Source organism: Lampetra fluviatilis, chromosome 61 (assembly GCF_964198595.1).
Source record: "Lampetra fluviatilis chromosome 61, kcLamFluv1.1, whole genome shotgun sequence".
Lineage (NCBI taxonomy): Eukaryota > Metazoa > Chordata > Hyperoartia > Petromyzontiformes > Petromyzontidae > Lampetra > Lampetra fluviatilis.
In genome coordinates, this window is record NC_136335.1 from 3,698,052 (window position 1) to 3,711,119 (window position 13,068).

Below are 13,068 nucleotides of genomic sequence, written 5' to 3' on the forward strand. Positions count from 1 at the left end.
AAAATAATAAAAATTAAACATAATAAAATAATTCTCACGTTTCGGCCACAACGCCAGCAGCCGTTTGCTTGCGTTGTGGCCGAAACGTCGTGATAATTATTTTATTATGTTTTATTTTTATTATTTTATCACTTCCCTTCTACGTGACTTTACCGAAAGAACCAAGATGAATCAAAACCCGTTTGCGACCTCTGCCACTGAGCCACTCCTCCAGCCGTCCCGTGGCCCGCCCGCCCACCCACCCACCTTCACGTGACTATAGACACGTGGGCGATCTCAAACTCCCCGGCTAAATACGAAATTAGTCTGAAGCGTCTCCCACGTTCGACGGGATAAGTGGCGGTCGTCTCAAAAGATCCCTTGCCTGGTGTAACAAATTAGGCTGCACTGCACAGAGGCGGGCGAACCTTGCAGATGGTGGCCGAGGTGTTAACTCCCTCGCCTGGTACGCAGGAGGTCGTGGGTTCGATCTCGACCCTGACGCCTGCTGCTGTATATTTGGATTTTTCGTGTCTCTCTCTCTCATCATCACGGTGGCTAGGAGATGTTAACTACCTCTCCTGGTGTACAGGAGGTCGTGGGTTCGATCTCGACCCTGACGCCTGCTGCTGTATGTTTGAAATTTGCGTGTCTCTCTCATCATCACGGTGGCTAGGAGATGTTGACTACCTCTCCTGGTGTGCAGGAGGTCGTGGGTTCGATCCCAATCCTGACACCTGCTGCTGTGTATTTAGAGTTTGCGTGTCTCTCTCTCTCTCTCTCCCCGTGGACTTTTTTCTCCGGTTGTTCCCTCCACATTCAACGTGTCTTTATGGTATTTGGCTGCGCCAATAAATTTCCACGTGATTATCAGCCACTTCGTTAAGCTATCAATTGTGGCCAGGTCGCTTCTGAAAAAAAACTTCATAGCTCAGTGGGCCTGACCTGGCAAAATTAAAATAGTCTCCAGGACCCGGAGAAAAAATCAACGCGAACCACGGGGAGATCATGCAAACTCCGTATGCACATGGGTCATAAGGGTCGGGATTAAACCCACGACCTTCTGCACACCAGGCAAGGTAGTTCACATCTCGCCAGTCACATCGCTCTGCAGCACCGTTCCAGCGTGCGGTCACCAGGGTCTGGGCCAGCTGATCGACGCTTCAACGATCTCACATCCAGCCAGCGGGTGAAGTGAGAGGAGGAGGAGGGGGGGGAGGGGGGGGAGAGGGTGGACGGTGCAGTGGGAGGGGGGGGCGAGGGTGGAAGTGGTACAGCGTGCCGTCACGGCGATCGCTCGAGACCATAAACATCTCCGGACGATGGTGGCGATTACCAGACTCCACACCCATCGAGCGTCGCACCGACACCGGGGATGCCGGGCCACGAGGCGACGGCGGCCGGGTGACCTTCGTGTCGCGGAGACGTCGGAGGGGGAGGGTGCGCGACCGGCAGGGACCGCGATGGCGCAACGGGAACGCGCTCGCAGACACACGACCCCCGCGCGGACACGACACACCGCGCGACGGTTCGGCCACACCACGGCCTCCGCTAGTCTATGTCCAGGTCGCTGTCGTCGCTGGAAGCGGCCGCGACGGCGGCGGCGGCGGCGGGCCCCGCGACGGAGCGCCGGCAGGCCGAGCCGTCCGATCCCCCCCCATCCCCGCCCCCGCCGACGCCGGCGCCGTCCCTCTCGGGCAGGAGGCCGTGCTCGCCCAGGAAGCTCTCGAGGTCGTCGGCGAAGAAGTCGTCGCCCAGCTGGTCCGAGAGGCGCACGAAGTTGCCCACCAGCTCGCCGCCGCGATACACCAGCAGCGCCGGCAGCGCGCGGCTCGCGAACGCCGCGCTCAGGCCCGCCACGGCGGCGGCGCGCACGCGGCACACGCGCGCCGACGGGTAGCGCGGCGCCAGGCAGCCGAGGCAGCCGTCGAGGGCGGCGCAGGCGGGCACGGCGTCGTCGTACACGTGCACCAGCACCGGCGTGCGGGGGGGAGACTCGTCGACGGCGCGGAGGAGCGCCTCGCCGCCCGGCAGCTCCGTGACGGCGCCGTAGCGGGGGCCCGACGAGAGGCGCCGGCGCAGCTCGGCCATGCGCCGCTCGCGGTACTCGCTCAGGAAGGCCGCGTCGTCCGCGTCGTCGTCCGCGTCGTCATCGTCGTCGTCCTTCAGGGTCAGCTGGGGAGGGGGGGAGGAGGTACCGGCACACACGTGGGGGTGCAGCGGTGCCGAGATGTTAACTACCTCGCCTGGTGTGCAGAAGGTCGTGTGTTCGATCCCGATTCTGACACCTGCTGCTGTATATTTGGAGGTTGCGTGTCTCTCTCATAATCATCATCATCACGGTGGCTAGGAGATGTTAACTACCTCGCCTGGTATGCGGGAGGTCGTATGTTCGATCCCGATCCTGACACCTGCTGCTGTATATTTGAGTTTGCTTCTCTCTCTTACCTGGTAAAATAACAAGTTTTGAGTTATTATTTATTCACACGCACAGCGGTGTTAACATGTCCACATGGAAGTTCTCTTCAGGCAACGCCTTATCATGAGGCCGGCGGGCGAGGAGATGTGAACTACCTCGCCGTCTGGAACGCTCTTCCTCCGATATTAGGAAGCCACTGGAGTTATGCACTTTTACATCATCTAGATCAGGGGTGGGGAACGTCCGGCCCGCGGGCCGTACGAGGCCCACGAAATCATTTGGTGTGGCCCTGCCAAGGCAACCGCAGGCGGGACTCGAAATTCAATAAATCTCGGAGCAAACTTGGAAAAGCAGTTGCGAGTAGCAGCAGCAACATCATCAACGCCAGCTAACATCACACGCCTCGCCAAAGAGAGAGAAGCAGTTCCAGCCATCGCATTAGGGGCGAGCTCATTAAATGTTTGACCAAATACAACAGGGTAATTTTTAAGTTGATCATTAGGGGTGAGTTCATTAAATGTTTGACCAAATATAACGGGCTCATTTTTAAGTTGATTATAATTTTGTATGGCCCGCGAGTGATGTTATAAATATCCAAATGGCCCTTGGCAGAGAAAAGGTTCCCCGCCCCTGGTCTCGATTGTTGTCCTTCTCCCCACACCGCCAATTGGTGCGATTGGCTATGTGCGGTGCTCAAGACGTTTAACACACAAAGACAAAAGGACCCCCCTTTTTAGCCTCAACAGACTGTAGGGGCAAGTGCTGTTAGCGAGTGGCACCTCTGAAGGCCGGCACGGCACACGAGTGGGTTGGGTGGCCAGCACCACGCCCGACCGCCTTTGTCTCCCTAGTGGCGACGTTTACACACCGCACCAGGTACTCATTTGAGGCTGAGTCGACCTAGGGGAGGCCCAGGACCGGTTCAGATAATCATCACCGGTGTTAGCCGTGAGCGGGAATCGAAACCGGGTCGCCGGGTTCATAGCGCAGCGTAGCGCTCACCGCTACTCCACCGCTCGCCACCTCCACACACAAAAGATAAAGATCCCCCGTATAGCTTTAACAGACTGTAGGGGCAAGTGCTTTTAGCGAGCACCTATGAAGGCCGGCACGGCACACGAGTGGGTTGGGTGGCCAGCACCACGCCCAACTGCATTTGTCTCCCCAGTGGCGATGTTTACACACTGCACCAGGTACTCATTTGAGGCTGAGTCGACCTAGGGGAGGCCCAGGACCGGTTAAGATAATCGTCACTGGTGTTAGCCGTGAGCGGGAATCGAAACCGGGTCGCCGGGTTCATAGCGCAGCGCAGCGCTCACCGCTACTCCACCGCTCCCCACCTCCACACACAAAAGATAAAGATCCCCCGTATAGCCTTAACAGACTGTAGGGGCAAGTGCTGTTAGCGAGCACCTATGAAGGCCGGCACGGCACACGAGTGGGTTGGGTGGCCAGCACCACACCCAACTGCCTTTGTCTCCCTAGTGGCGATGTTTACACACCGCACCAGGTACTCATTTGAGGCTGAGTCGACCTAGGAGAGGCCCAGGACCGGTTGAGATAATCATCACCGGTGTAGGCCGTGAGCGGGAATCAAACTCGGGTCGCCGGGTTCATAGCGCAGCGGCACTCACCGCTGCACCACCGCTCCCCACCTCCACACACACACACACAGATACACAGACGCACACACACACACAGATACACAGACGCACACACACACACGCAGATACACAGACGCACACACACACGCAGATACACAGACGCACACACACATGCAGATACACAGACGCACACACACACGCAGATACACAGACGCACACGCACACGCAGATACACAGACGCGCACACACACACAGATACACAGACGCACACACACACACACAGATACACAGACGCACACACACACGCAGATACACAGACGCACACACACACACAGATACACAGACGCACACACACACACAGATACACAGACGCACACACACACAGATACACACACACGCACACACACACACAGATACACAGACGCACACACACACACAGATACACAGACGCACACACACACACACACAGATACACAGACGCACACACACACAGATACACAGACGCACACACACACACAGATACACAGACGCACGCACACACACACAGATACACAGACGCACACACACACGCAGATACACAGACGCACACACACACGCAGATACACAGACGCACACACACACACGCAGATACACAGACGCACACACACACAGATACACAGACGCACACACACACACAGATACACAGACGCACACACACACGCAGATACACAGACGCACACGCACACACAGATACACAGACACGCACACACACACACAGATACACAGACGCACACACACACACAGATACACAGACACACACACACACACACAGATACACAGACGCACACACACACACACAGATACACAGACGCACACACACACGCAGATACACAGACGCACACACACACACAGATACACAGACGCACACACACACACAGATACACAGACGCACACACACACAGATACACACACACGCACACACACACACAGATACACAGACGCACACACACACACAGATACACAGACGCACACACACACACACACAGATACACAGACGCACACACACACACACACAGATACACAGACGCACACACACACACAGATACACAGACGCACGCACACACACGCAGATACACAGACGCACACACACACGCAGATACACAGACGCACACACACACACGCAGATACACAGACGCACACACACACAGATACACAGACGCATACACACACACAGATAGACAGACGCACACACACACGCAGATACACAGACGCACACACACACACAGATACACAGACGCACACACACACACAGATACACAGACGCACACACACACACGCAGATACACAGACGCACACACACACGCAGATACACAGACGCACACACACACGCAGATACACAAACGCACACACACACGCAGATACACAGACGCACACACACACACAGATACACAGACGCACACACACAGATACATAGACGCACACACACACACACACACAGATACACAGACGCACACACACACACAGATACACAGACGCACGCACACACACAGATACACAGACGCACGCACACACGCAGATACACAGACGCACACACACACGCAGATACACAGACGCACACACACACGCAGATACACAGATGCACACACACACACAGATACACAGACGCACACACACACACAGATACACAGACGCACACACACACACGCAGATACACAGACGCACACACACACGCAGATACACAGACGCACACACACACGCAGATACACAGACGCACACACACACGCAGATACACAGACGCACACACACACACAGATACACAGACGCACACACACAGATACATAGACGCACACACACACACACACACAGATACACAGACGCACACACACACACAGATACACAGACGCACGCACACACACAGATACACAGACGCACGCACACACGCAGATACACAGACGCACACACACACGCAGATACACAGACGCACACACACACGCAGATACACAGATGCACACACACACACAGATACACAGACGCACGCACACACACAGATACACAGACGCACACACACACACAGACGCACACACGCACACAGATACACAGATACACACACGCACACATGGCACTACCCTTTCAACACGAGGTTTCGCGTCGTCGTCGTCGTCATCGCCGCCCTCTCACCTTCTTGGCGATGCGCTCCTGCAGCTGGTGCTCGCGCTCGCGCTGCTCGTCGCCGTACGACTGGCAGGTGAAGGCGAGGGAGCGGTGAAGGTGCTCCCGCTCGCGCCGCGCCCCCTCGCGCCCCTCCGCCTCCAGCTGCTTGTAGCGGCGCCAGTCCGCCAGCACGCCCTTGGGACCTGCGGGGCGAGGGGGGTGGGAGCGACGCGGCGGGCTGACAGTCGTTCGCCGTGCCGTCGTTTGACCCGCTCCGACGACGTGCGCGCACGTTTACGTCGTCCGGACGAACCGTGGCAAATGCGGATGCCTGACGCACCGGTTGGCTACGTGCAGTGCAAAAGAAGTTCAACGTACATACACACTGCCCGTAGACTAACACTGCACATAGACTCAACACTGCCCGTAGACTAACACTGCCCGTAGACTAACACTGCACATAGACTCAACGCTGCCCATAGACTCAACGCTGCCCGTAGACTCAACACAACAACAGCCGCCATTCACCACTAAGTGGCGGTGACGTCACCACGACGCTTGTGCCAAGCCATGTGCACCTTGAGGCCACGTGAAGTGTCGAACGCCCGCTGGCAGGAGGTCACGGGGCAGACCCAGCAGGTGCCACGGGTCGACTGACTGAGATGACCGAGATGACTGGCTGATGCACCACCTGTGCCCCCTACTGTGCCAACTTGCTGTGCTTTAGCCACCCGGCGCTCCGCTCGTTGTGAGTGTCGCTCCTCCGCCCTCCGTTGTTGTTGGAGGGCGACTGCCTCCAACAACAAACTCAACATACACACTTGTACACACTCGTACCAGAGGTCGCAAACGGGTTTTGATTCCTTACCCGTACCCGGCCGCACCAGGGTTGCAAATGGGTACCAGTACCCGTACCCGGCCAAGTACGGGTACCCGTTCCCTACCCCTACCCGTACCCTACCCGAAATGAGTGACAAACGGTGACTCAACCAGTGACTCACGGCCTACCTGTACCCGGCCGCACCAGGGTCGCAAACGGCTACCCGTACCCGGCCGGGTACGGGTAGCCGAGTATCGGGTAGGGTACGAGTATCGGGTACTCGGTTGCGACCTCTGACTCGTACACACACGCACGTACCCGCACGTACACACACGCACACACACGTACACACACGTACACACACGCGCGTACACAAACTCACCAGTGTTGCTTGCGGGGCCCTGACAGGAGACGTTGGGCCCCACGCCCTGGGAGGGCCCGCCAGCCGGCCCGGTCCCCGCACCGTCCTCCTCCTCCTCCTCGCCCTCGCTGCCGCTGCTGCTGCTGCAGTAGTACTGCGTCTTCTCTCCCAGCAGCTTATCGTCCAGTGTCGTCATGACGCTGTGCACCAATGAGACGTGGCAACAGGGGGGGGGGGGGGGGAGTCAATTAATATTGGCGCTATCGCTCTTATAGCGCCACGGTGGCTAGGAGATGTTAACTACCTCGCCTGGTATACAGGAGGTCGTGGGTTGGATCCTGACGCCTGCTGCTGTGTATTTGGAGTTTGCGTGTCTCTCTTTCTCATCATCATCATCATCATCACGGTGGCTAGGAGATGTTGACTACCTCGCCCGGTATGCAGGAGGTAGTGGGTTCGATCCAGACCCTGACGCCTGCTGCTGTATATTTGGAGTTTGCGTGTCTCTCTCTCCGCGGTCGCGTGGATTTTTCTCCGTGTAACTCCGGTTTCTCCCTCCATATTTATAAACATGGCGCTTAGAGTATTCGTCTGCTGTACATTTCCACACGATGGTGATAAACCACTTCGTTGAGCTATCACTTCTGGGCAGGTGACTTCTGAAAAAGAGCTACATAGCTCAGTGGGTTGGTAAATAAAATAAAATTTTAGTTTAACACTTGGCTACCGCCAAATAAAGCACGTACGCACGTTGAACTTCTTTCGCACCGTACGTAGCCAACCGTGCTAATCGGAGGTGCGAGGAAAGGACAACAAACTAACCACGAAAAGCAATGCTAAACGAATGAGTTTTCAATCTAGACCATTTAAAAGTGCATCGCTCCAGTGGCTTCCTAATATCGGAAGGAAGAGCGTTCCAGACGGCTGTACAAGCGCATGTGAAAGCGCGCGGTGGGGTGACCGTCTTTGTTCAACGGCCAAGCCAAAATCCGCTGCTACTGCAAGGATGAGCGGAGTTCGCGTGACGGTTTATGCTCCTTGATGAGCGGAGTAAAACTTTGCGCGCGAGCACACACAAACAAACACAAAGATCCCCCGTTACAGCCTTTAGCAGCCTGCTTAGGAGCCGTCCGTGAGCGTCTCACGGACGCAGTCGGCGGTAATCGTCGCGGCGAGAGGGCGTTGTTGCTGCTGCTGCTGCCGTGCGCACAGTCGCACATTGGCACGCCGTCGCACAACGATCGACTCATCCGGGGAGGATCTTTAACGTCCGCCGTGAAGCAGACGCGGCGCCAAGTGTGACATGTGACGCTTCATCGCAGCCACCGTGGTGGCGATCGGGCGGGCCGGGATCGAACCACGGGCGCCTACAACAAGCGGCCGAGCGCGCTGCCGCAGAGCCAAGAGTGTGACAACGGTACCGCACCACGCACCCGATACCAGCACACGCTCTCACGCTCGCACGCTCTCACGCTCGCACGCTCGCACGCTCGCACGCTCTCACGCTCGCACGCTCGCACGCTCTCACGCTCTCACGCTGTCACGCTCTCACGCTCGCACGCTCGCACGCTCTCACGCTCGCACGCTCGCACGCTCTCACGCTCGCACGCTCTCACGCTCGCAGGCTCGCAGGCTCGCACGCTGTCACGCTGTCACGCTGTCACGCTGTCACGCTGTCACGCTCTCACGCTCGCACGCTCGCACGCTCGCACGCTGTCACGCTGTCACGCTGTCACGCTCGCACGCTCGCACGCTCGCACGCTCGCACGCTCTCACGCTCGCACGCTGTCACGCTCGCACGCTCGCACGCTCGCACGCTCGCACGCTCGCACGCTCGCACGCTCGCACGCTCGCACGCTCACACGCTCTCACGCTCTCACGCTCGCACGCTCGCACGCTCTCACGCTCGCACGCTCACACGCTCGCACGCTCACACGCTCGCACGCTCACACGCTCTCACGCTCTCACGCTCGCACGCTCGCACGCTCACACGCTCACACGCTCGCACGCTCACACACTCGCACGCTCTCACGCTCGCACGCTCACACGCTCACACGCTCACACGCTCGCACGCTCACACACTCACACGCTCGCACGCTCCCACGCTCGCACGCTCACACGCTCTCACGCTCACACGCTCACACGCTCGCACGCTCACACGCTCACACGCTCTCACACTCGCACGCTCTCACGCTCACACGCTCACACACTCACACGCTCACACCAGCACCACGCCCGGCCGACTTTTGTGTTCCCCCATTGCACCAGGACCCCATTTAATGCCGAGTCGACCTAGGCGAGGCCCATGACCGGGTTTAGATAATCGTCACCGGTGTTGGCCGCGAGCGGGAATCGAACCCAGCTCGCCGGGTGGGTTCGTACCGCGGCGTGCAAACCGCTGCGCCACCGCTCCAATATAACCACAGCTCAAACACAAGAGGCCACTCGCCAACGCGCACCGTCACACCCACTCGGCAGGGCCGTCTCTCACCGTGGCGGCGTCCCGCGGTGCTCGCGGCGAACGTGGAGAGGCGGCTCGGAGGGAGCGACGGGGAGAGAGCGATCGCACGGAGACGCCCGCCGCGTCCGTCACGTCGGCCGTCACGTCGTCCGTCACGTCGTCCCGGACAGCGGCGTCTGCGGCAGATGGCGAGGGATCAGCGGTGGCGTCGGCCCCCCCCGGATTACCGAAGCGCAATCCTGTGGGGGGCGGGGAGCAGGGGAGAGAGGATCCATTAACGTTGTCAAGAGCGGCCGTGTGATCTGTACAGTTGCGTGGGGGAGCGGTGGTGTAGCGGTTAGCGCGCTGGGCTGCAGAGCCGGCGACCCGAATTTAATTCTGTCTGGAACGCTCTTCCTTCCGAGATTCGGACGCCACTTTTAAATCTCGACTGAAAACTAATTTCTTGAGAACTGCTTTTTGTGTTTAGTTTGTTGTCCTTCCCCCGCACCTCCGATTAGCACGGTTGGCTACGTACGGCGCTAAAGAAGTACAACACACATACGTACATTCCCACTGAAGTCTAATAACAGTGAGGATATCGGAATCGGTCCTGCGTCTCCCGCCTAGGTCGACTGGCCCTCAAATGAGCACCTTGTGTGGGGTGTAGAAACATCGCCACCGGGGAGACAAAGGCGGCCGGGCATGGTGCTGCCCACCCACCCCCTCGTGTGCCGTGCCGGCCTTCATAGGCGCTCGCTAACAGCACTTGCCCCTACAGTCTGTGAAGGCTATATGGGTTGGATCTTTGTCTTTGGTGTGTGCTCATTGCATACACACTGCCCACAGACTCACACTGCCCATAGACTCAACACTGCCCACAGACTCACACTGCCCATAGACTCACACTGCCCATAGACTCACACTGCCCATAGACTCACACTGCCCATAGACTCACACTGCCCATAGACTCACACTGCCCATAGACTCACACTGCCCATAGACTCAACACTGCCCATAGACTCAACACTGCCCACAGACTCAACACTGCCCATAGACTCACACTGCCCATAGACTCAACACTGCCCACAGACTCACACTGCCCATAGACTCAACACTGCCCATAGACTCAACACTGCCCATAGACTCAGCACTGCCCATAGACTCAGCACTGCCCATAGACTCAGCACTGCCCATAGACTCAACACTGCCCATAGACTCACACTGCCCACAGACTCAACACTGCTCATAGACTCAACACTGCCCACAGACTCAACACTGCCCATAGACTCAACACTGCCCACAGACTCAACACTGCCCATAGACTCAACACTGCCCATAGACTCAACACTGCCCATAGACTCAACACTGCTCATAGACTCAACACTGCCCACAGACTCAACACTGCCCATAGACTCAACACTGCCCATAGACTCACACTGCCCACAGACTCAACACTGCCCATAGACTCAACACTGCTCATAGACTCAACACTGCCCACAGACTCAACACTGCCCATAGACTCAACACTGCCCATAGACTCAACACTGCCCATAGACTCACACTGCCCACAGACTCAACACTGCCCATAGACTCAACACTGCCCACAGACTCAACACTGCCCATAGACTCAACACTGCCCACAGACTCAACACTGCCCATAGACTCAACACTGCCCATAGACTCAGCACTGCCCATAGACTCAACACTGCCCATAGACTCGGGCTTACATTTTTTTTTTAATCTCCCGATTGATTCTGTATAAATCTCTGCCGTCTCTGAGTGTGCAGGGGCCCGGCCTCCCAACCCGCCGTGTGGACACTCTCACGGTAAGCGCCGGGCACGAGAAGAAAACCTCGCGATGAGACCGAAGGGGGAGCTCCGATTCACGCAGCCGCCGCCGCCGCCTCCTCAACACCGGCCGGCAGGAAGTCCGCTAGGAAAATCTGGAGGCTCCGACGGGGTTTAGGCCCAGGGCCAGGCTCCCGCGATGGGCCGTCGCGAGGGGGTGCGTGAGGGGGGTGGTGGCGATAATTTATTTTTAAAAATAAAATTATTATTAATAGAACGAGACACACTGCAACACACACACACAAATAAACACAACCGACGGAAGCGTAGAGAGAGAGAAAATAGAAATTTAAAAAAATACCTCCTCAGTTTGAAGGGCCGATCGATCGGGTGGGAGAGGAAGGAGAGAGGGGGGGGGCGGGGCTGTGAGGGGCGGGGCTATGAGGGGCGGGGCTGTGAGGGGCGGGGCTGTGAGGGGCGGGGCTGTGAGGGGCGGGGCTGTGAGGGGCGGGGCTGTGAGGGGCGGGGCTGTGAGGGGCGGGGCTGTGAGGGGCGGGGCTGTGAGGGGCGGGGCTGTGAGGGGCCGGGGGGGTGTCTGCCCGCTCAGCGCCCCGTCAATGGTAGGGGGGAGGTGGGGGGGAGGCGAGGGGGGAGGTGGGGGGGAGGTGGGGGGGAGGTGAGGGGGAGGTGGGGGGAGGTGTGGGGGGGAGGTGGGGGGAGGTGGGGGGGAGGTGGGGGCAGATGAGGGGGAGGTGGGGGGCAGTGCGAGGGGGAGGCGAGGGGGAAGGCGAGGGGGGAGGTGGGGGAGGTGGGGGGAGGTGAGGGGGGAGGTGAGGGGGGGAGGTGAGGGGAGGGGGTGGGGGGAGGTGGGGGGGAGGTGGGGGGGAGGTAGGGGGAGGTGGAGGGGAGGTGGGGGGAGGTGAGGGGGGAGGTGAGGGGGGAGGTGGGGGGAGGTGAGGGGGGAGGTGAGGGGGGGGAGGTGAGGGGGGAGGTGAGGGGGGGAGGTGAGGGGGGAGGTGAGGGGGGGAGGTGGGGGGAGGTGAGGGGGGAGGGGTGGAGGGGGGGAGGTGAGGGGGGAGGTGGGGGGAGGGGGGGAGGTGAGGGGGGGAGGTGGGGGGAGGTGGGGGGAGGTGGAGGTGGGGGGGAGGTGGGGGAGGAAGAGTTGGGGAGGTGGGGGGAGGAGGTGGGGGAGGAGGTGGGGAGGAGGTGGGGGGAGGAGGTGGGGGGGAGGGAGGTGGGGGAGGAGGTGGGGAGGAGGTGGGGGAAGAGGTGGGGGGGGAGGGATAGCGGGGGGAGGAGCGGGGGGAGGAGGATTTTGGGGGGGGGAAGAAAAGTCGGGGAGGAGAAGGTGGGGGGTAGGTTTTGGGGGAGGGAGGGAGGAGTTGGGGGGTGGGAAAGTGGGGGGTGGGAGGAAGGAGGTCGGGGAGGAGATGGTGGGGGAGGAGGTGGGGAGGGGAGGGAGAGATGGTGGGGGAGGAGGTGGGGAGGGCTGATAGGAGATGCCCACAGACTCAAACACTGCCA

The 13,068-nt window shown here is 58.9% G+C and overlaps 1 protein-coding gene across 4 annotated transcripts; it reads right to left on the reverse strand.

The window, feature by feature from the left end:
• Positions 1 to 228: 228 nt before the first annotated feature.
• Positions 229 to 11,955, reverse strand: LOC144951290 (phosducin-like protein). 4 transcript variants are annotated; one of them, XM_078881483.1, is made up of 5 exons: positions 11,906 to 11,955; positions 9,805 to 10,013; positions 7,335 to 7,513; positions 6,160 to 6,335; positions 229 to 2,154 (listed from the first exon to the last, which is right to left on the reverse strand). In XM_078881483.1, exons 3-5 carry the CDS (start codon positions 7,507 to 7,509, stop codon positions 1,531 to 1,533), a joined length of 975 nt encoding a protein of 324 aa, XP_078737609.1. In that variant the 5' UTR covers positions 7,510 to 7,513; positions 9,805 to 10,013; positions 11,906 to 11,955; the 3' UTR covers positions 229 to 1,530. The 4 variants fall into 4 exon arrangements, with proteins under 4 accessions (XP_078737609.1, XP_078737610.1, XP_078737612.1 ...); XM_078881484.1 differs by having other exon boundaries at positions 9,805 to 9,950; positions 11,906 to 11,935; XM_078881486.1 differs by lacking the exon at positions 11,906 to 11,955 and adding an exon at positions 11,582 to 11,755 and having other exon boundaries at positions 9,805 to 9,950.
• Positions 11,956 to 13,068: the final 1,113 nt, after the last annotated feature.

Coding starts and splice junctions, on each gene's coding strand:
- LOC144951290 (XM_078881483.1), bottom strand. CDS start 7,509: ATGACGACACTGGACGATAAGCTGCTGGGAGAGAAGACGCAGTACTAC. Junction 6,336..7,334: donor GGGCCCCGCAAGCAACACTG/GTGAGTTTGTGT, acceptor CTCGCCCCGCAG/GTCCCAAGGGCGTGCTGGCG. Junction 2,155..6,159: donor AGGAGCGCATCGCCAAGAAG/GTGAGAGGGCGG, acceptor CCCCCTCCCCAG/CTGACCCTGAAGGACGACGA.